This window comes from Thunnus thynnus, chromosome 4, assembly GCF_963924715.1.
Source record: "Thunnus thynnus chromosome 4, fThuThy2.1, whole genome shotgun sequence".
NCBI lineage: Eukaryota > Metazoa > Chordata > Actinopteri > Scombriformes > Scombridae > Thunnus > Thunnus thynnus.
Genome location: NC_089520.1, coordinates 7,742,685 through 7,767,768, shown reverse-complemented (window position 1 = coordinate 7,767,768; position 25,084 = coordinate 7,742,685). Strand labels below are relative to the sequence as shown.

At 37.7% G+C, this 25,084-nt stretch overlaps 1 protein-coding gene across 10 annotated transcripts in view; it reads left to right on the top strand.

The window, feature by feature from the left end:
- Window positions 1–7,352: 7,352 nt before the first annotated feature.
- slmapa (sarcolemma associated protein a) overlaps window positions 7,353–25,084 on the top strand; it is a 67,379-nt gene continuing 49,647 nt past the window's right edge. For 4 of the 10 annotated variants that reach the window (XR_010928105.1, XM_067586360.1, XM_067586357.1 and 1 more), the window contains exon 1: window positions 7,353–9,167. Coding sequence is in view for 9 of the 10 variants with exons in the window: in XM_067586360.1 (XP_067442461.1) it covers window positions 8,970–9,167 (198 nt within the window). In the remaining variant the exon portion in view is untranslated. The remainder of the gene's footprint in view (window positions 9,168–25,084) is intronic. The other 6 variants (XM_067586363.1, XM_067586364.1, XM_067586362.1 and 3 more) reach the window with 3 other exon arrangements.

Genomic DNA, 25,084 nt, shown 5'->3' with positions numbered 1-25,084 from the left:
GGAAACGTCATCACGTAAGGCCGTCCCTGGAACTGAGGTGTACTCATTATACGGAGGCCAATTAATGCTTTGAAAAGAAAAAAGGACAAGTTAGGAGTGACAAAAATAAAAATAGTGATGGTAAATTGTGAGATACCAAGGCAAACTTTTGACATTTTTTTAAAAATATAAAACTTTATCCAACAAAAAGTAATAATATTAATAATAACAATAATAATAATAATGATAATATAATATATTTAATTTGTACTGCACTTTTCATTCACAGCGAATCACAGTGAAAGTGCTACATACTTCAGCATTAAAAACATACAACACACAACATAAAGAAATTAACAATAGTTAAGATGAAAAAGCCTTCCCAAATAGAGAGGTTTTTAAGCCTGTTTTAAAAGAGTCTAGGGTCCATGCTGCCCTCAGATTATTAGGAGGTCTGTTCCACAAGCGTGGTGCAGCAGAGCAGAAGGCTCGACCCCCCATGGTGTGGAGCTTAGTACTGGGGGCCCGGAGGAGCAAGCTGTTGGCAGATCTGACAGTGCGGGTGGAGGTTTGTGGTGTGATTGGTTCCTGTAGGTAGGGAGGTGCATGGCTGTTGATAGATTTATATGTGAGGAGCAGGACTTTGTAGTCAAGCCTGAAGGAGACAGGGAGCCAGTGCAATGAAAACAGAATTGGTTTTATGTGTTCGTCAGGCACAAAACAAGTACACAACACCATACAGAGTGCTAAACAAAGAAACTAAATTTAACTTATTTTTCCATTGTATGTATAACAAAATATTTTGGATGAAAACTGTCTATCTAGAAAAACTGGTCAAATGGTCATGCTTTATGGTATTGATATTTTAATTAATTTTCAAAATAAATCAATGGACAAGAATGTTTTTGCCTTTTAATCCAATAATTTATATTTTTTGGCAAATTCCATATGCATATAATGACATGTACCAATAGAAAACCAAACGTTACCTTATTTCTAATTGATATTGAACTCTATTACAATTCTCTAGGCAAGCTACGAAATAAAAAAGTAAACATGACCAAAGCAATTTTTAAAACATGTAAAATTATTGACCAATTTTACTTAATTATTAATATATACCTCTTTATTTATTTATTTATTTTCCTCCTCCTATCTCTTATCTCTGATTTCATTGAATGTAAAAAGTTCCTTGCACAATCCCCTTATCGAATGTTTTTATTTTATTTTTATTCATTATGTCATAATTGAATTCTGTGACACTTGTTCTTCATACTTGGTTATATGTTACTGTTTTTTAAATTTGACTGTTTTCAATAAAGTTGAGAAAAAAATACAGAGTGCTGATTACAACAACAACAAAAAAGCAGTATATAAATATTTATAAAATAAAATGGGTAAAAACAAAATAAATCAATGAAATGAGAAACAAAAAATATTCAAAATAAGTTAAAATTTAAACAATTATAGGAATATATACATATATATATTTAAAAGGACAGACATGAAAAAAGGGTAATTAATTTGACCTCAGGGGGTCTCATAAAAGGTATTTCTGTAATATTCTAAGAACTTGTTGCTTTTTTATCATTTGTAAGAGCAAGAGAGTTAAGTATTGAGTTAAACTCTATTTAAAAAATCAGATAAGAGGGAAATAGGGTTGGGAACCTAACAACTTCTGTTTGTGATTAAAGAATTTTCCCAATAAAATAAAAAAGTTAACATAGTTTATAGATTTGTTACTCATAATGTCATAGTAACAAACAATATCTTTAAGATTAAAACAGTGAGTAACATTTGTGGTATTGAAAACATGAGAATTGAAATCAGACCAAATTTTAATAGTTTTTTGTTTTTTCACGATGAAAAAAATAAACTGATACTATGAGATTACAAGTGATGTCATAATGATTTAGTCACGATTTTTTGGTCATAATTTTGAGATAAGTCAATAAAAATTTTCAAGTCAAAACTTACAAATAGACTTTCTTCATCAAAATTACGAGGTATGTAGTCATAATTTTGAGACAGTAAATCAATGACTTGCTATGTACTTAGTAAAACTCATAATTCTGATATGTAAATAAAGATTTGATCTAATAATCACATATGGATTGACTGCTTGTCTTAAATGAGTTGACCATGAGTTGGCACAGAAAGCTCTGGAAAAGTGAGGAAGTGGACCTTGATTCAAAACAGTTTTTTGTCCAACTACATTAGATTAGCATTAGAAACAAGAACTAATAAGAAATTGTCAAACTTTTATTGACAATTGTTATGTTGCAATTCTGAAATCTATATTTATTATAAAGTATCTTTGTGTTTTGTCAATGACTGTTTGGGCTTAAACAATTGTTATATTTAAAGATATTTAATGTTGGCACCTGCCACTGGCAGCAACTTCAGTATATTCTGCTGGGTCAGCGTCGTTCCCCTTCACATCCCCAACTCTGAGTACAACTCACATCACTGAATGAATTACTTCTTTAATTACATCCTGACTCTGAATCAGGAGCACGGCAGTAAATCAGCTTTATCTAAATCCTTTAATAGCTCCAACACCTAGCAAGCAGATGGATAAAACAGAGTGGGGGTGCTTACAGAAGGACCAGTACTAACTTGAGCCAACCCCCTGTTGGCACAAGTTGTGTCACAAATCCACACTATCATTAACAGATAGACAAAAACAAAGCTTATGTTAACTGAGTATGCAAACAAATCTAATTTGTTTATGTAAATGTACTAATATTTGCAAAATTACTGGGTCAGACTAAACTAATAGTATAGTAACAGCTGAAAACATTTTTATTCAGACAGGCTTTTGGTTAGCCTGTCTGATTAGCTTCTCCACTTTATTTATTGCTTTTTAAAGGCTTATTTCCTCGTCTGTGCTTCAGAACTTCTGTACTCGTTTATGTGTCTCTGTCCTCATTGGTTTGTTGTTGCTGTGATTTTAACTTGTCAGCCCTGTGCTGTTTGTTGTGCTTGCTATTTTTAATATTACTTTAATAGTGTATTTTTCATTAATGTAAAGCACTTTGTGATTTTGTATCTGTGAAAGGTGCTATACGAATAAACTTTTACTTACTTACTTTACTTACTTAGTATAATATTGAGTAATACTAAACAAATTTTGTATATTATCTATGTTTGTGTGGTTTCAATGTTTTTATTTTCTATTGGTTTTTATACCCTGGTCCTAGAAGATAAATTACATTTAATTTATGGCTAAAATAACGAAATAAATGTTAACATAAAGTACTAAAATAATTCATGCAGAAATTAATACATATAGATCAATGCACATAACTAAATATATACAGTATATACATAGATAAACAATGAACAATGAACAGAAAATTCAACAATAATCAGTCTCACTTCATGGTCCATACAGTAACTAAGTAATACATATTTACATATAATACATGTTTAGATTATATGACATTAATATGGAATCACTTTGGTACAAGCTAAAAACCTGCTGCCAAATAGTCGAATAAAAATAGAATAAAATTCCATGTTGAGCGCATCAGAGCTTCCTATTGCATCATTAAATAACATCCTCAGTGCTGAACTAATAATAATAACACACTTGTAACAATATTACAAAGTGCTTCACATGAAACTGAAGTAGATAATAAAAAACAAGAGTGAGATCAGAAAACAGAATAACTTAAAATAAACCACAGTATTTGAGAAAATGCTGAACAACTGGACACCACGATGTCAAACTGGGATAAGAAGCTAAACACCGTCAAATGCTGTTAAATCTCAACTAGTCAGACTGTTAGCGTAGTGACAGCTGGTCCCCTGCTCGCATTGCTCTGCAGGAGAGCTGGGCAGGGCCGCATGGACTAAAACCAGGATCTAGCTCGTGACCATGACCAACCAGAACCTAAATCTGGAACTGGTTACAGCGAAACTGCAAGACTTTCTGATTCTGACAAAAAGAGAACCAACGAACAGGCTGATGTAGTTTACAGCTCTATCTTGACACTCTGTGTTAGTCCCTCAGTCCTTGTCGCGTCCTTCACTCTGGTATATTTGGTACAGACTGATAATCAGTCTGATCCCAAAATGAATCCTGTATCAACACTCAGGCCTCTCAGACCAGCCAAGACCTTCAGCAGGACTATTATATATGACCTTAGAAACATGTCAGTTTTAAGAATACATGTTGTGTTAAATGGACTTGAGCCAAAATGTGATTACATCAGTGACACTAGGTTGTCAACAATGATTCAATATTAGTAGAGATACAAAAAAAAAAACTATACAAGCAAATATAGTGACCAAATGAAGGTTTCTAAATGTTCTCAAATGGGAAATTCGAACTGTGGTGCGTAATATCGGTAAATCAATCATAGTTCAATAGTTTGCTGTTTCAGTAATCCATCAGGTCAGTTTCACTCACCTGAATTTCTGTCATTTTAACCGGGTTTAAGTTCCAGTTTCACCACAATTTCTGTCAACTGTCTTCAGACTTGGACAAGTAATGTAAATAAAAGTTAAAACTTAATCAAAATTTGAGCCCATAACTGAAACATGTCTGCTATAAAGGTTACTGTAAACGTTGTCCTTCATAGAAATGGGGCAATATTTACACTGTATATGTGAAATTGCATTCATTTGGCAGGAAGAGCACATCCATTTATCTTGGAATATTTCATGATAGAAATGAATGAAACATTGATTTATAGAAATCAACATTATTTGATTTTTTTTTTGTTTGTGAAGTTTTGTTTCTACGGTTCTGATTTTTAGGCTTATTTTCGTCTTTTCATGACTAATTTAATATCTGGTGCTCGGTCACTGCTCTGCTGCTTGCAGCTATAATTATTTTCTTGTTTATGCATTTAAAAATCTTTATTGTTAATTTATATATTAAATAATTTCACATATTTATGAACTGTGAAGCAGAATTTCTTCCATATAAGGGAAACTCACTCTTTCATTCACCTGTGCACTAGATATAGTGCACTTCAGTGTAGTGTTTAAGAGTCTGGTGGCTCAGTTGCTGGATTTAGCGTGGTTGATACGGGTGGTCGTGACACCTCTGACGGCCTTTCTTTTATGTGCTGGGTCAACATGTAGAATGAATTGTTTTGGTGTTTTCTTTTCCTAAACAGTCCCCTGTTTGTGATTGTCAGATTGTAGTAGTCTCTAATTTATCATTTTGTGGTCTAATAAACATTAAAATGTAATATTACAACAGTAATAAAAACATAATTCTTAGTTTGTCACCTATAATCAGTAGCAACACACTCACAGTGTTCTCCTGTGGGCTTGAATGTTTTTTATTTGTTATAACATGACCAAACAGGAGCCTCAGATGATAATAGCTTGGAGCCACAAGATTTCGTAACCTGGACCTGACTCTATGTGCAGCCTGAAAGGCAAAAAAGGTTGAGAACACCTTGTTCAGGCGGATGAAAAAGGCAAAAACTAATATATCATTTGATATAAATGTTCTTTATTAGATCTCTTGTGCAATGATTGCTGAATCAAATAAAATGAGCAGCAGATAAGCCTTGTGGTGTTTGATTTCTCCCCATTCTTAACTCTCCTACTGTCTCGTCCAGCATTGATTTGGTCTCAGCTGTCGGTTCACTGGAACACTGCAGAGACGTTTCTTGACCTCTAAGCAGAATTTGATCTCCTCCCATTTTACACCACCCCACCCTACTGTCACAGTCAGTCACCTGTATAAACCCTCATAATGGAAATTTCAAATATTGCAAATTAGTGCTCTGTTATACGTATACGTATATGTATATAATGACACTGAAATTCACAGTATTACGAATGTTGTCTACAGAAAAGTGACATAAAACTGGTAAGTAAGTTACATAGGTGAAGGTAGGTTAGGAAACCCATTTAAACATACACTCCTATGTAACTCAACCATAATCAAGTTAGATATATAGTACTTGAGTAAAACACAATGATACCTATGCTAATATTTTAACAATTATGAAGAAAAGTCTTGTTTTACCACCATCTAGTAGTGACATCTCCACTCTGTGACCCCAACAGAGTCAGGTTCTGGTTTTGAGAAAATAAGACTTTTCTGGTTATATTATATTATATATTATATTATCCACAATCACATATCATAATCATAATATGTTCTGTAATATTCTAATACAGACATGTAGTTTTGCTTTTATGTTTATGATATATCTAAATATTTTTTAACTAGATTTCAGAAGTATATTGTCTAAAGCATATGTTTTCCATTTCCTGTTGTTAATGATAATATAATCCTCAATTAAACAGTGGGCAGTCTTTATATTGACCAAATAAATATATTTTCAGTTACTGTATGAGGCCTGTTGTATGATATTTTTCCATATCAGTTACATTTCCCCTAATCAAAACACCATCTTTTAAAGATCACCTCCAAACCTGTTTTAAAGTCCCCCTCCACTCAAACATGTGTTTTTCTTCTTGTTTCTACAGTTGGATGTTTGAGCGTCACGGTGCAGAATGATGTATGAGCGGAGTTTGACACTGGAAGGCTGTTTTCACATTCATCTGCTCAAAGTGGAAAGTTTCTCTTTGCTCACTGAAAATCCAATTTGGAGAAGTGGGCCTACGAGTTTGATTTGTGACATTACAACTAGTTTGAAGCCAATCCTGGTCCGATATTCAACTTACAGAAGTGTAATGTGGAAACTTGAAGCTGGTGCAAATACACTGCAAATGGACTTTACAGAGAAGTAGGAGACATCTCGTGACTAGCAGTTCAACTTTTAAGATGAAAATTTAATGAGGGAAAATGAGGAGATGACATTTTAAGGACTTTCACGAGATAATTTAACTTTTTTTGTTGAAAAACTATATCACACACACACTGTTATTTAAAGTAGAGTATTTTACTGTACATAACCACCTACTATATGTATATAAAGTAACGTCTTTTTTTTTATCATTTAATATTTATCTCAGCACTACCTTGCACTCTTTACTTCTTTGCACAATTTGTACCCTGTTTATAGTTCACAGACACAGCTTCACCTGTATATATATATAGTACATTCCCTAGTGTATATTTCTGAAGATTGCTGTGTTGTTATTTTGTGTGAGTACATTGGGAGCCACTAAACCAGTCAGATTCCTTGCGTGTGTAAACGTAATTGGCCAATAAAGATGATTCTGATTTACATACATCTCAAAACAAGCCTGGAGGGGATATTTAAACTAAAATAAATATGTATAACATGTAAAATTTGCAGGTGCGATCTCAGTCTCCATTTTAAGAAAACAATCCATCGCATATATGATAAACCAAAATTAAGACTGTATTATTAGTCAGATGTAATGAGCTCAGCGGTGAGCGGAGTGGATGTGATTCGGGCAGTGAACGCACCCCGCCTGCCTGCTCTCTAGTTACAGTATGGCGGCCGGGACTTGCGGAGGAGGACAACTTCTTGTAGATTCCTTCCAGAAAACTGCTGGAAGGCGATCGCAATAAGTTCAAACCACCACGGCAAACACGACCTGGACTGAGATAGACGACGACAGTGCAACTTGTGGCCTGTACCGAGGATTTTCCTGGAAGATAAACGGGCTGATGTGATGCGTGAGGAACCCCGCAGCCAAGAAACTCCCCTGATTTTTCCGCGTCTGTTTCTGCCCTGACTGTCAGTTAGCCGGCTAGCTGCTGCTAGGTAGTCGCACCGTCTTCATGCTAACGTCCGCTGGTAGGGCTCCGTAGTAGCCAAAAAAAAGACGGGGCTAGCTTGCTGCTTTTATTTGCTCCAGGAGACAGGGATGGCATTTCGTCCCCATTCGGTAAGCGAACTGGTTGAGAAGGGTGGGGAGAAAACATTTGAGGACCTGGATGATAAGTTTGTAAGCACTCATTAGCCTAGCCTAGCCTAGCCTAGCCTAGCTTGCTGGTACAACGCCAGAAATCGTTGGCCGGCAGTTAGCGCTTAGCTGGTCCACTAGCGAGCTAGCCAATTAGCATTTTAGTTGCACAAGAAGACCTGCTAATCCCCCAGTTCATCCCGGCTGAGTGTTTTGAAGCCTCCGTACTAACTAGTTAACCGTGACGAAGAGTGGGGAGTGAACTGTTTTAGTTTAATTGACCGTTCACGTATTGTAACTCAGGGGTATTTCTGGCATTCAGTCTTTCTAAGGTGTCGTTAGCGGTCTTGTAGGTGTTCTCTGGAGGGAGTGGTAACGTCAGGTAGCTAGCTGAGGTTCCCTGTATCAGGGCAACAAGGTCACACAGATTATGACTTTAAATGACGAATATAATAACACATTACTAAACACCAAACGTGTGTAGACCGACTGGCGTGTTGCACATTGGGGTGTGTGCTCCGATGTTAGCTCGCTGCAAGACAAGACTAAACACTGCAAGAAAGGGCGCAATAATTTGCTTTCGATAGTCATTATATTGATAGTTTCCTGGATTGGTAACTAATTTGAACAGCACTCACAATTATTGACTCGAACTGTTACTATCTTGGGGGGTGCGGGCTAAAGATAAAGTCTGGTGGCTGACTGGGCTCAATCGCCTGTTTCAGTGCTGGAGTAGTTTGATGGACGTGGGAGGCTGTTTGCCAGACTGTCCGTGCTATACTCAGTCATGTATGTCTTGACACATGGCACCTTGGTCTGTACATAGTGCCTGCTGTCAGATATAAGTGTCGTTATGTAGCTTTGGTGGACAGTGAGTGAAGGGAATGTCTTGTCTTTTTTATACCTGTCAGTTTGTTTTTTATTTTCATTTTTTTCAAACACAGGAGAGTCTTGTTGAATCAAAGTGGGAAAGTGGTGCAGCCCGGGCTGTGTACAGTGGACAATGTTTATTAGTTAGTGCCTAGAAGCTTGGAAGACTAACAACCCTGCCTACATACAGGCCATAGATATTGTAGATTATTCATTGGGGATTGCAACAGAAGCCTGCCACTCTGGATCAAGAAGACTTGTCCCTCGTGTCTGGTTGGAGTAATACTCTCAAGCCAAAATCAATGCCTTCAGCGCTGGCCGTGTTCGCCTGCCGACCCAACTCGCATCCATTCCAGGAGCGGCATGTGTACCTGGATGAGCCAGTCAAGATCGGCAGGTCTGTGGCTCGGTGCCGCCCTGCCCAGAACAATGCCACCTTCGATTGCAAGGTCCTGTCCAGGAATCATGCCCTGGTTTGGTTCGACCACAAGACCGGCAAGGTAAGACAAGATGATAATGACAAACTGACATTTGATTACTGTTTCTCCTAGGATTGACTGTCCTCCGTGAATTCAAATGAATTTGGTGTGAATCTTCTCACCCTTTCTAATGAATATGTTTTGATTTAAAGTCATAACTGAATAATAATGGGGACCAATTATCCAAAATGCTGCAGCAGGCTAGCCTCTACAATAGCCTCACAAATGTCCACCTCAGAATGATTCAGAGGAATATTTATATTACAACTAGTCCTATCATAAACACATATTCTTTCACACAACAACACCCTGGAGCAAGACTTTCTCCCGAATGTGAACTCTGATTAGTCCTGAACAGATTCAGTTTGTTTAAGGGTGCGTTCACATTGATGCATGTTTGGAGAGATACGTCAAACTCTGGAGTGTTGCCTTTTGTAGACAAATCCAACACTGTACTTGGAAGGTAATACATAATCCCAATTGAGCACAGGAAATGTTCCCAAAACTCAAGGGATTATGGGTAGTAAAACACATATGGTGTTTCTCATGCTAGGAAAACGGGAAGAAAAATTAGCAGAACAAAATAATGTCTGGATTGGTTCTGGATTTATGCTCCACCCTCAACCAAATAGTCTATCCTGATTGGAGATGTTCTATCAAAACCCAGTTGACAAGACACCTGAGTCACATGATTTATGTGTGCAAACTCTGCCTTTAATTGTGCAGGTAAATTTAACTTTCAGCCTTTCAGAACCTGTTTAGGTCTTGATCCTGACGCTTGTTTTGTGTTTCTTCTCTACTTAAACAACAGTGAAGGTTAGGATGTAAATCATATTAAATATGAGGTATTGGTAAAGGTATTGTAAATTTAATTTTGTGTGGACTTTCATTTTGTTATTGCACATTTTGCTCCCATTTATTGCAAATACAGGGTCTTATTTTGTTACTTATTTATGTTCTGATTCATGAAACATGTTTTCTTCATCTGCATCATTTCATTTCACAAATAGCTTCAAAACAAAGTCGTCCTCTTTAGGAACACTTGGGGCAAAAACAAAAGCTCACCCCGCTTTTCCGCTAAAACAGAAAATCAAGACTCATCACGCCGAGAAAATCAACATGTCACATTTGAAAAGCTGGAACCATCAAATGTTCTGCATATTAAAATAATGAATAAGTTATGAAAATAATTTCTCATTAATTTTCTGTCAATCGACAGACGATTCAGAATCGTTTCAGCACCAATATCTTCCTTTTATACAGTTAATCTTTTGTGAAATATCTGAGTAATTTTTATGATTTGTAAAAGTTTGATTGTTGAAGACTAAACTCATTTTCTTGTCGAGATTTTTTTTTATATAAATGAAGAGAGCATTATTAAAATTTTATTATAAAACAGTAGCAGACTGGATTGAATTTAGTCCTGGAATACAACAAAACTCAATGCAGTTATCCATTGAGAAATGTGAGAAGTCCGGTGTAAGACTAGCTTTAATCCTTATCTGGGAATCCAACCTGTTATTTCCTTAAAATCCACAGGTCTGAGATCTGAAGCAGACGGATCAAATCTGTGCGTCGTAGCATCTGTCATTGTGTGGCTTTAGTGTATCTGTAGTTTCTCTGTAGAACAGGTCAAACAGGCTGAGACAGCCATGGGATTACCCAGCTATGTGGCATGCAGGGACTTTGAAATACCCTGTGTGCGTTTGTGTGTGCACACAGCATAAGCTATTTATAACGACAGTAGCGTCATCCTTTCCTCTGTTCAGGGATATATACACACACAAACTCGGTCCAACCAACATGCACACATACCGACACAGACTGATTTTTTGGCACTTGCAAGTCACCAATATATTCTGTATTGAAATGGATTAAACGGAGGATCAGTTATTATTAGTACTGATCTATTAACAGCTTTTATGGTCCAGAAAAGGACTGTACTGGTACTTTTTTATTGTGCTGATAAACATAGTTAATCAACTTTCAAAATAATGAACCTGGTCACTGACCGGCCATAAGTGATTTTCAAGGCTAAAGTAGTTTGATCATACAAGAACAGATTTCACCAGAAGTTGAATAAATATATAATATGAACTCTGTTGGCCCAAACACAAGTCAATAGGAAACATATTACATTTTCTTGGCGCCTATCTTTGGCAGCTTCTTGCTTCCATACATTACCAACCTAAAACAGGTTAGGAGACTTTAAAAATTATAAAAAAATTATAATTGCTTGTTGGGAATAGCACCTCCATTCCTGTTAAACATCTCATATGTGACAGTAGTTTCTATCAACAGTCATTTCAAATCAAAATTTTCTCATCAAGAAATTAAGGGATTTTTGCAACATATGCTGCCATTTTTAAGTAAAGCCCAATCGATACATCGGCAGGCTGACTGTATCGGTTGATATTAACTTATCACAGGTGTCACAGCAGATATTTTAACTTGTCGTAGCAGGAAAAGCCCAAATAGAACTAATAACAGTAACGATGGCTCAGTTCCATTAAAGTGTCCAGGTAAGCCATAATGCTAAACCATCATGTACTATACCAGGGTCATGAATTTTGAAAAACTAAATAGGATTCAGCCTTTATGAATTATATTAGTTGCATCTGTGCTTTTTCTGCTTTGACATGTCAACATGTCTGCAGTGAAAAGGTCTATTAGTAGAAGTGTATACAGCATGTTGGCAGATATAAAATAATTTTTCAGTAAAATATGTCCAGTATTTCTTCATATTCATAATTATTTATAATTTATTTTCAGTTAAGTTTACTGTTCAAACTTTACCGTTGTGTTTATCATTACCATCATCTTTGATATATCATTCAATTGTTTTTTTGTTTTTTTTTTAAATAGAACATAAGCCTGAGCCAGTATAGCATTATTATTCTTGTTTTACTCTTGGTATATTGATATTGGCCTGAAAAAATCAGTATGCTTCAGGCTCTTTTTACACTTAAATTTAATTTTCACAGTGTTGAAGTACTACATAACGTGGGTAGAATTTGTCTTTAGTGTACAATTAGGACACAGGGTGAGTGCATATAAATAAAATAAAATAATGCAAATACAAAATACACTGCATTCAAGTTATGGACATTAGAGAAAGACTAAAAAGGGCAATGGCTCAGTATTCGCTCTCTCTCTCTCTTTTCTCACACACACACACACACACACACACACACACACACACACGAAGACCTGGCTTGCTTAACCAATATCTCACAACTGTAGGTTCCTCTTGCAGTAAGAACATTGTTTGTCACATGAGTCTGCAGTTTTAAGTTTGTTAAAAAAAAACAGCCGACAGTTTCACTTTGCTCTAATACCATGTTGAAACAGTTGAATGCAAGATTGTTGCTTTCACCTGAACCGTTCGGCGTTGTGACCGAGAGCGTGTGCCGCGACATCCCGCTGTTCATTTAGCAAGCAAAAGTAGAATAAGGTAAGACGAGAACGGGTGTAAATATGTTTTTACTGTACATATCGTAACATTGTCTTTCTGACTGCTTTGATGCTCTGCAGCCTTCGCCTCAATCTTGTCTGTGTGAGATAAGTGTGCACTGAAAAAGAAACAGGTATGGTTGGACGCGCTCTGTGATTGATGAACCAATCAGTCGGCTCAGTGATCCGGCACATTGCTGTATTATTGATGTGATCATTCTGCACATCAGAGCAGGGTCTTCTGTCCTACTGTAAGACTGGAAGAGACTCACAGAGATCCCTTACACTTTGATTCTGTATGACTGACAGCAAAACCTGATGTTTTAGATCAATGAACATGTTCAGTTGTTCAGTCAGTTTAATTGTTTTGCAGCCAGACGTAAATGTGATTAAGGACTGAGAACTGTAACACTGTGATTACACGTTATGTATTGTAGCCTGCTGATGTCATAGAGTCCTGCTGGGACTGTTGCCTTGACACTGACTTCTGTGAAGGAAGGATGAACTAATTGACATGAACACAGCTGGTGGGATGAATATCTGAAGGGCTCTTAGAAAAAAAGAAATAATGAACTGTGTTCTTATTTAAGCAGCAGCCATCATTGAAAGGTCAGATCAGACCCAGCTGCTTCTCTCTTAACCCCGGAGGTCCTGGGACCTCAGTTTGGGAAGCGCTGTGTTTGAGAAGCAGAGATAAAGACAAGCAGACAGCCAATCAGACAGCCCGCATTCCTATGAGAGGACCAGTCAGAGTGTTTCTCAGACAAACAGCCCCCGGCAGTCAAGTTGAGTTGTCCACGCTCCGTCATTGATGGTTGTTACGTCTTTCCTCCGTAACTTTGAAAAACTGTACCCAGATTGAAATGTGATCAAAGAAGTTGTGTTTATCTGGTATATATTTAATAGTTTTCTGTCTGTAATTTATCATTACTGCTACAGCAACTACGTCAAGCCCCGATGAAGTTTGTTTACATTCCATGAAACAATACAAAAGATATATTACCATGTTACAGTCGTGGCTCAAAATATTGAAAATGCTGAGTACAAGTTGTTTTTCACAGTCTTAAGTTTATTTTGGGGCCAATGCACTCAACACGGAGCTGTTGAATGCAAAGAACTCATCCTTCAAAATGACCCCCAAACATTTCAGGGGGGGCTTTGCACATGTCCTGCCTGATTATAAGTAGGGCTGGGTATCAGACCTCTGTACTGTCTTGGTACTGACTGTCATAAATACTGACAAAAACTATTAAAATGTTAAAAATACACATCAGTGAATAACACTGTTGCACAATATTGTAACATTCAGAAAAAGTATAATTTATTAACCTTTTGAGATTTTTTATAAATCTCTCATTTATAAAGCCAATTTTTAAGTGTGTGAATGGCCTTGCCCCAGAACCAGTCAGTCAAATGATTTTAAAATATAATAGCAAAGGAGCCACTATGGAGGGAGCAATTAGTGGAGACTGTAAACCAGCGAAAGGCAAAACAACATTCGGTCAATCCTCTTTTCCAGTTAAAGGCCCACAGATTTGGAATACCCTGCCATCAGAAATAAAAACATTAACTGATTTTTAAAGCTTTTAATACTAAGGCAAAACTATGGCTTAAACAAAGGCAAATCTGTGAACACTGAGATACATGGGTGCTACCTCTCATAGGAAGACAACAGCAGGTGAAAGTCAACTCAACTCTCTCAGACGTACAGGTTAGAAGTACTGGAGCTACAGCCATACTCGGGTTTACTCACAAAAGATTCAGACATTGCTATGTAAAAGTCAGAGATGGAAGAGGTTGTTCAGTGGTGTGAGGGGACAACCCTGATGTTAAACATCAAAAAGACTAAAGAAATGGTCTTCGATCCCAGGTCTGTTGGTGATCACAGCCTAGTTTTAATCAACGAGGAAAGAGTTGAGCAGGTAACACCATATAAGTACTTAGGTATTCACTTTGATTCTCAGTTACAATGGGCTCATCAAGAGGAGTATTTTGGCAGTCAGCGTCTGGGTTTTCTGTGAAGGCTCAGTGTCGGTGGAGAAGGTAAAAGCATTATGTTATGGTTCTACAGGGCAGCTATGAATCTATTATTCGTTATGGCAGCACAACATGGTTCGGTAACCTGTTCGTTAAACTCAAATCACAACTCCAAAACCTTATCAGAAGGGATGGGAAAATAGTTGGCATGCTGCCCCCATCTCCTCTCCGGGAGATATTCGAGGAGACAGCGAGGAAGCAGGGCCTTCAAATCACCTGTGACCCAAACCACATCCTTCACAAAGAGTACGAGCCGATGCCTTCGGGCAGAAGGTACAGGTCACCAAACTGTATATTGAATGGGTATAAATTTTCCTTAGTTTCACTATCAGTCAAACTACTGAACAGTAAGAGATGAGGTGGGGAAGGATTATCGGGGGGAGTGTGTGGTATCTTGTAGGGCATCGTGCAGTATTCTTGATGTGTATGTTCTGGTGTATATGGATCTGTGTGTGTGATATTGCATGTTAACTGTAGTTTGATTGTATATGGGTATGTTGTGTGTGTATAAGGAGAGGCTGTGTGTGCTGCAATGGGAAACAATAAAGGCTAATCTTAATCTTAAAAACTACAGTGCCCAGGAGAGCTGCAATGACTAGTCGATTAATCGATTAGTTTTCAACTATTAAAGTAATCTCCAACTATTTTGATAATCATTTTGAATAATTTTTTAATGAATAAAATATTCAATTTCTCTGATTCCAGCTTCTCAAATGTGAATATATCTGGTTTCTCTAGTCCTCTGTGATGGTAAAGTAAATATCTTTGGGTTGTGAACAAAACATTTGAAGACCAAACAATTAATCAAGAAAATAATCAACAGATTAATTGATAATAAAGGTAATAGTTAGTTGCAGCCCTAGTGCCCAGCTGTTTTGGGAAATTACTGACCCTTTTTAAAAAAAAATGAAACTATATATTTGTGAGCTGTTTGTAAAGATCTTCGTCTTCAGTATGAACCAGTGGGTTTGGGGCTGAGTGCCACAGACAAGATTAGGGAAGTATTGTGAGGTGGACTAATGCACAGTTGGTTTTGTTCTTTTTATGGATTTGTTGACAATAAAAGAAAATATAGAATGACACCAGACTTGAACTTTACCATTTGAGAACTTTGTTGAAGGAGAAACAAGACTTTTGTGGAAAAACATTTCCATTACTTTCAGAAAGGTATTGAAAGAAAAATGTCTTTTCGCTATCTGCACAGAAACTCGCATTATAAATGAAACCCAGCCTTGATAGATCTTTTTCAAAGCAGAGGATTGACATGTCATAGCAGGAAAACAGCATGTGGAAATGATAACATGAATAAAGGCTTCATTCCATTCACGTTTATCAGTTTCAAGGCCATGGTGTTGTGCATGACTGCTCCCTAGCATGACTCACTGGGACACTTAATGGAACTGAGCCATCATTGGTTCCTGTTATGACCAGTCAAATATGTCTGATTTGCCTATTATAATACTTGGAAAATGTCCATATCCCACCTTGAAATGCTACCTAAGAAGCGCGTTTACACTTAAGACAGGGCGGCTATGTAGCTGTCAGTAACTGTCCTTAAACCAGAAATCACTATACAGCCTGTCAGTCACTCAGTGGTGTGCTCAGACAGATACATACCAGATTAAACCAGATTTAGGACTCACAGTGGAGGTCTCTGTAACGCAGCTGTATCACTTAGAGCTATCCAGCCAGCCAGCCAGTCATTCATTCATCCAGTGAATGTGTACACTGAACCCTAACACGTGCCAGCTGACCAGATCAGACCAGGTTTATCCTACTGGGGGACGTAGTTGTAACACATCAAAACTACACCTGGTAACTCCTACAGAGCCCTGACACTAATCTGTAAAAACAACAGATTTTTGATGTCCACACTACAGCCAGTTTTAGTGAATGTTACATGAAAAAGTAAAGTGAAAAGTAAAGAATATCAACTAATACAGGCTGCTGGTCAAATTTTGGCTTTGGTGAAGCATGTGGCTGAGTTTGTTTATACTGAAAGGTTAGCATCTGCTAGTTGGACGGTAAAATGTTGAATCGTCTGCCTTCCTGCTTCATAAATACTCTGCTAGCCAGTGTACATACTGCTGCATCAGTGCTGTTGTTTTGCAGCTATGTGTGATATGATGTTAGAGCTAAATTTGTCCTCTTTTGTCCTGCATGTTTCCCTGCTGGCGGCCTGTATGCCCCCATGCAGTACCTCCACCCACATCAGGATCTGCAACACTTTGTCACATTTGGTCAGCCTTCTGTGGAGGATTTAGAGTTAAGAAGTGAAAAGAATGCAGGGGAACCCCAGACTGTAATTGAACTATGAATGAATGGTTTAAGAGTGTTATCAGCTTGAAGCCTCACGGTTTAAACAGGTATAACTACGAGTCAGCAAGTAGAAACCTGTGCTGGGCACCACAGAGTGAATATCCCTCCTGCCAGGTGGCAAGACAAACCATGTCATTTTATATACTTGTGCTTTTGATGCCTGGCTGGTGTTGGTTTGGAACATGTTATTATCTGATTTCACAATCTCAAAAATATGTCTTTTAATGAGGACATTAGCTATTGTCTGCTGATACTGAACCTTTGAAAATATCCATGACAACAGTTGTAATTCCAAATAAGTAAAACTATGACTCATATCATTGGTTTACATTAACTCAAAGGAAAAAAAACGGTGCCCTATGACTAGAGAAAACTTAGAAAAAGGTTGTGGATTCCCCATACTGCTCTTAAGGGGGAATCCTACAACAACCAGATTGCATTGCATGCATCTCGTCCAATGAGCTACCAGTGAGCTGAGCTACTCGCGGTGTGTTTAAGACCAGCAGGGTAGCAAAGACAAAGTGAGCTGTGTTATATATTTTTACTGAAGCTTATTTACAAAACGTTATTCCTCATTGAGTCTGGATATATCATATTGGTGTTTCTAACCCTAACCGTGTTTTGGATGATCATGAGCTGGACCGGATGGTGCTCAAAGCTGGATGCGGCCACTTGTTGGTCAGTGTTATGGGTCTCTCTGGTTTGTCACTCTGATGGCAGCGACACTACGGGGTAACCAGGCTACCTTGGCTAAGCCGGCTAATGTACATCCATGTAGCATGCTACAGCTACGTGGTGTACTGCTAAAACGTCCCAGGTGGAACTTGTGCTCTAGAATTATTGTTCCGCATGTTGGAGTAAGTGGAGTATTAAATTATTTTTACAGTAATGGTTTGGGGCACAGACGAATTGGTTCTTGTTTGTTCAAACTATTTTTTTTCTTTTTTTTAGTGACAGCCCGATTGCTTCTTAAGCCTTCTTCTATATGTGGCTTTAGGGATGCAAATGCTGGTTGTTTGGTCCATTTGTTAGACTGGAACATGCAAAGAAATATGTAAACACACATTAGCATTACAAGCTTCAAGTTAGCATATTAACATGCCAACATTTGAATGTCGGAGGATAAACCTTCTGATATTTGTAACCCGTCCTTTTCACTTGCATCACCCTGAGGAGAAACTTAACAAGAGACCTCGGTGTCACAGTCTGGTCACAGTCTTTTTCCCCCGGGATGTTTCCTCATGTAGATGTACATCAGATGTTGTTTGTGCGGGGGAAAAAATTATGTTATTGCCAGTCTAGTTGGTAAGTTGTAATGAGGACACACACAAACACACCCGCACACACGGTCTCTCTCTCTCTACAGTAGATGAGTCATTAGATCGCTGCAGGCCTCAGGTGGGACCAGATATACTCTGAAATGGAGAATAGATTCTTCACTCCCTGTACCTTTAGTGTTACTGCTCGACTACAAGTGCCCCATAACAGTCAGCATCAGTGAGCACAAACTAACTGATTATGAACAGATAGGCTTACAGCTTCATAACTAGAATGGCCACTTCTGTAGCTATCACACCTGGGTGTTTTTGGAGTTGATTCAGCCCTAAAACCTTTTGAATAAATTCGCTTACATGAAAACATTGACAATTAAAATACAATTCCATCCCAAGCCGCCACTTCAAAAAATACATCTTCACTGCTACTGCCTCACTGCAACAGAGTGCCATCATCACTGCGAGACCAAGCCACGCTCAGAATATAGCTATCCGGGGAGATAACCAGTTAGCGCTTGGTTTTAATACAGCATCATTCACCAGCCTCTCCAGTCTGTTTTTGCTCTGGAGGGTAGTTGGTTTGTGGTAAAGACAACCGGAGAGCTAATCATTCAGTCAATCAGGCAGCCAGTGGAGAGCAGTGTTGACATTGGTAATGGCCTCAAATCTGAATACCAACACAGCACAGGAACGCTGTTACACAGACAGGACACAGCTCTGTAACTCTCTTTTATATCTGCGTGTGAGTGTGAAGGAATAAGACACTGTTGGCAGGAAAGGCAGGCTGGCAGTCTCGGCTCTGGCATTGTGCATGTGTGTGTTCAGTGATAGAATACTGCGTCCAGATACTGCAGCAGGACACCACAATGAAACCTTAGAAATGAGATCTACTGATATGTAGTCAAGAAGCTAGCACAGACAACGCAAAAAAAAGACAGTCAGCTCATTTACATCAGTTTATTTTTAATCTTTTTGCTAACGCATCACAAATATTACAAGCAACAATGCAGCATTGACAATGTTAAGTATGAGTGATTAGAAGATTTTCTGACCCATATTGCAATTGCTATTATTTTCTATAAATTACCCCAGCAATGTATTGGTTGGCCACATGCTGATGTTACATTATTCTAAAATCTTATTTACTCATCTGTGAACCAAATTCTGTAATGCAATCCTGTATTAATGTTTGCACGTTTGTAGGGCTGCAACTAACGGTTATTTTCATTATTCATTAATCTGTCAATTATTTTCTCGATTAATAAGTTAGTTGTTTGGTTCATAATATGTCAGAAAATGGTGCAAAATGTCAGTCACTGTTTCCCGAAGCCCAAGGTGATGTCATATGTCTTGTTTTGTCCCCAGCAGTCCACAACCCAAAGATATTCACTTTACTATCATAGAAACGAGAACATATTCACATTTGATGAGCTGCAACCAGAGAATTTGGACATTTTTGTTTTAAAGCTGGAGTGCAGGACTTCTGACAGTGAGAATAATTACAAAAACAGTGTTGGCACATGCTTACGTCATAGGACCCGCCTTAGCCTACTCTGTCGCTGCATGGTGACTGTTTTGAGCACCACACAATTCTAGCGAAATGACTCATTTAACTCAGAATTCAAATTCATCAGAATTTGATCCATTTGGTTTGATAAAGTCACTTGGAAAGTCAAGAAGAGCTGCGCCATTAAATGATTTTTAACCCCATTCAAGTAAGGAGAGAGCTAACTGGAAGTCAGGCGGCTCGGCTGGCGGAAGTCTTTGTTGTGTATGCTCTGCCCATAGAGCATGGACAGTATGCATTCATCCGGCCAGCGCAGGAATGTCAAACCCCACACCAGATTTAAAAACTCTGCATACTGTGAAATACAGAGAGATTTGTCTGGCGGTGACAGACTTACTCAGCATTGTGTGAACTGGTTTAGTAAGGGATTGAATGTAACCGACCTTCATTTAGATGTAGAAGTTCTGCACTGCAGGTTTAAAGAATGATTTCAAAGTGATTATTGAAATAGTTGGTGATAGCTGGCAACTAATAGACTGCAGCAGCTGCTCTACATGTTTGCACCATGATCATTTGTACATTCAAGGTCAATATATATATATGTGTGTGTGTGTATGTATATATATCCATATGTATATATATCCATCTTCATTTTAAACCTTAACAGCACTTTTCAGTTCAGAATATATTTGACATATTTTTCATTGTAAATTTTTATTTTATATTCTATTTGATTACTTGACTTGTGGTACTTTTTTTTTTTTTTTAATCTTATTTGTATAGATAGGATACAAGTTATAGATACTTGTATTCTCTCAGCTTCTATTTTGATTGTTATGCACCACAACACCAAAGCAAATTCCTTGGATGTGCAAACTAGTTACTTGCCTTTAAACCTGATTCTGACATAGTGTTAAATGAGACAATGTAGATAAAGCCTGGCAGTCCATTTTCTAGTGTATCTTTCCAGACCACAAAGTGATACAGAGTGATGTTTTCATACTTTAGGAAAACCTTTTTTCAACCACTTTTCATTTGTAGTTCGTCCAACACACAGTATTAACATGAATTAACTATAGTTGACCAACTAAGTTGACAGTCGGCAACCAAACTTTCTCTTACAGCTCGTGAAGGCATTAATGATGCACGTTATAAAAAAATTACAACTCTTAAATCTGCAATAACAAAATGTTTTTTTTGTATGGCTATATAGGGAGAGAAACTTTGACAGGATGTAAGTAGACAGACTATTTTTACTGAAAGTTAACTTGGGATGCTGTTCAGATGTGATGCTGACATGCAAAACCTACAGAGTATTTCCAGGGTGTAGTGCATGTCTGTAAGAGGCTGTAGATGGAGAAGAAGGCAGGGCAGAGTTTGTCGATCGCGGTGTGTGTCTGTGCAAAGTACCAGTTGACTAAACCTGGACTCCTGCCACCATATCTAGAAGAGACGGGTTGCTGCAACTGGCAAATAGAAAGAGGGTTTTATCAGTTAGCATGTGAACATATTACTGCAGCAAAATGTGTGTGTGTGTGTGTTTCCTTGAAAGGTGAGTGTTAGTGTGTGCATGCGTGTGTGTGTGTGTGTGTGTGTGCGTGTGTGTGTGTGTGCATTTGTGTCGGCTACAGATTCCAGCTGCCTATTTTCAGCTCTGTCACTAGAGGTCTAAATGGAAGTCAGGGGGAAGAGAGCGAAGGAGTGCACATGGTATTCACTAACTCTTGTCTTCCAGTATGGATTATCTACTTGAACCAGTAGCTCAAACGACAAAACTTGTAAACAAAATATCATTGATTTTTTTTTACTGTCAAATATGTAATTGATTAGTCAATAGACAGAAAATCATTCTCACAATTGTGGTAATCGATTGAAGTCATTAATAAAGCAAAAATGTCAAACATTATCTGGTTAAAGCTTCTCACATGTGAGGATCTGCTTTCTGTTTGTCTTTTTCTAAACTGAATATCATTGGATTTTGGACTGCTGGACGGACAAAACATAACGTCACGTCGAGCGCTTAAAACGTATCATGTCACGTCATCATGTGACGTATTGATGATGAAAATAATCATTTGGTGCACCCCAAAAGTTTTTTACTCTCAGTAAAGGTATCCAATGAATGTCGTCAAGTCTTTTTCTGGAATATTTCCCTCTCTGCTGTGTCATGAATCTTGTTTTTTGCTAAGTTTTATGCTGTTTTAAATCCAAATCAAACCCGTATTCTTTATAGATAACGTTTTTTGTCTTTTAAGGAATCTGAGCAGATATCTACTTGTAAGTAGCAGGAGAAGCTTTTCTACCAAGCAGCCTACATGGAGGGTTTCCTTGTTCTGCTTAGTTTTATGAGGCTTATTTTCAAATAAGATACTGTATTCCTTAGATTACTTGTGTGGTCCTCATGTGGAAATGCTTGGAGGCAAACATTTTTGTCATAGTTACTTTTTAATGATACTTTATTTGTCAGTCGATGCCAACAAGATCAATCATCTAAGCACTTCTGTGTCATGTCATACTTAAACCTAAACATTACATTCAAGCCCTTGCCAAACGAGTTCACACAATGCTGATTGAGCCCATCACCACCAGGTAAATCTCTCTGTTTTTCACAGTATACAGAGTTTTTAAATCTGGTGTCAGGTTTGACATTCCCAGCTGGATGATACTGCACACGCTCCATGGGCGGAGCATGCACACCAGAGACTTCCAGTTAGCCCTCTGCTAACTTGAATGGAGATAAAATCATTTAATTTGTGCGGCGAATGGATCAAATTCTGATATGGAAAGGAGTCGTTTCGCGGGGGTTGTGTGACAAAAGTTCCACACTCCAGCTTTACATTTTTATAATACCATGTATTAAATGAGTTTTTGAGTCCAGGCAGTATAATTTGTTGAAAACGTCACCTTCTTCCTGTTCTGTAGTCTGATTACTAAGGAGGTAACTTCAACAGGAGACTTACATCTCAAGAATAGCTTTGTGAAACAGTGTCTCTTTGCTGTAATTCATCCAGATAACCTAAACTTATTAGCCACATGTCAGGATTTAGCATCATGTGTTGCGGTGGCTCGTGGTGACTTCTAAACGTTAAGCTCTCAGAGGCAGACGGTGTCGACAGCATCCTCCTTTTTGTCTGAGGAAGTGTTGAAAAGCTGAAGACTGTGTACGAGTTGCATCACCAGACAGAACAAACCGGTTCACCTGTCTGCTGGAGTTTATTCTGGTCAACGTGAACGGCTAATTTCTTTGTTTTTCTGGCTTTATGACAACAACAACTTATCTTACCAGGCTGGATAATGTTCAGCTGTTATTGGTATGTTAATCTTTTCTAATTTTCCCAGGATACTTTAACTGATTTAGCAGCCAATCACATGCACCGAATATAACTCCAAATAATGCTTGGTGACCTGTAGAGTAGACGGACTTAACTCCACTCTGAAAAATATTACTTCTATCGACTTGCATCATGTATGAACAAGTTATGAAACCTGCCTCTAGCTCAGCATGTTTAGGTATCAAGTTCAGCATAGTGACACTCTGCACCACAGTCAGGATCAAAAACTCACATTTCCAACAGACTGAAATAAGGTGTAAAGAAGTGGAAATAATTAAAACTGGTGGCCATGGACATAAACTTAAAGGATTGTTGTATTTTCTGGGAGACTCCAGTGTTTCTATGTTTAGAAATGTTGAGGAGGTCAAACATTTAAATATATGTTTATGCGCATTATACTCTCCCTCCATGCCAAGGATGAAATAACAAGACAGCTTAGCAGCACGTTTTACTAAACAATTTTCACCAGCATGTCGTACTTAACAATCTTTCACCATGTGCATCATACATAACTTCTCATGTAGAAGTTGCCAAATATCACGTGAGCACTGTGGCACTATCCAAAACTGTTCCATCATGTTTGAACAGTCGAGATGGAACTTTTCCAGAAAAGAAACCTCTGTGTGAAAGCTAACAGGACATTTATTTAAACAGATGGAAGAAAACCTGCAACGTGATGGAGTCCGTGATCGAAAAGTCATTCAGTGTCGTCGTCTTTTTGTAGCCTGCTGTTCCTCTTTTTCTCTGCTCAGCAACAGTGTTAATATAACAGATTTATCATACCAGCCATGGCTCACTTCCATCAGTGTGGCTGATTCATTTAATATTAAAATAAGGAGAAAATCTCACGCCTTAGTTCCAGTCCTGTGTTGTGACCAATCCTTTGACCTGCAGCCCCATGAAGGAGCCTCTTCATGTTTTTACTGTCACTAACTGTTAACGGCTTCTTCTTTGTTTGCCGTTTGATCTTCCACTTGACCTCTGGGGCAGTGACTTCTTATTTTAACTTAGTTGCTCTTTGATCTGTACACTTATAGATTATATTCTATATTGTACTACATTACTCTCCAGTATTCCTGTAGTATGTTATCTGTACCACACCAGTACTTTTCCTACAGTTTCTGTTTACCTAATTCCTGCTGCTTTATTGTTTGCTTCCCCTTTTGCTGCTATTTATAACATCAACATGTTTTTTAGCTAACAAACTAAGCCAAAAAATAATTATAATAATGTAATAAGGCTTCTTCAATTTTAATCTTCAAAATAAATGATTTACTTTTTACAAACTACATAAAACCACACATAATGCAAACAGCAAACAGATATTTTCAGACTTGTTAAATGGTGGATAGTTCAGGTAATATGGGTGATACTGGGGTGATATATCAGTATTTTGTTCATATGCAGTATGTATCTACTTTTCTATTACTACTATCTACTAACTCCATTTGAGCCTCAGTGTCTTCTTTCTTCCTTTTTTTTTGGTTTTACATAGTTGCTTCATCGTTTTTTATCATGGCTATGAGAGTTCAGGGAACATGGGAATATATTTATCAAGACCCTCACAGTAAGAGATCTGTCCTATCTGGCTGAAGATTCAAGGAGTGACAGATGTTTGGTTCTACTTCCTATAACTATCTCTATATGTAGGAAAGCTGCAGAGCTGTTCTGACATGTTCCCAGCAGGTGGAAAGGACACAAATATGTACCACATTTAGATTATGTGGAAATACAAGATGTAGAACATTCTTAAGAGGTTCATGACTCTTCAAAGATGAACTTGATTAAAGCTTTTTGTAACCGATGATGATGATATTCCACGATACTGTTCTAAACAAGTTTTTTTTGCTATTAATGTATGATTGGTAGCAAGAAAAATAAACCTAGAATCATGATTTGGATCCCTCAAAACTGTAACTGTGTTTACTGCACATAAAAGCTCCAACACTATGCATGTAAAATAACTGGCCTGCCACTAATGTGGTTAGAAATATAAATCTATGTTATTATCACTCA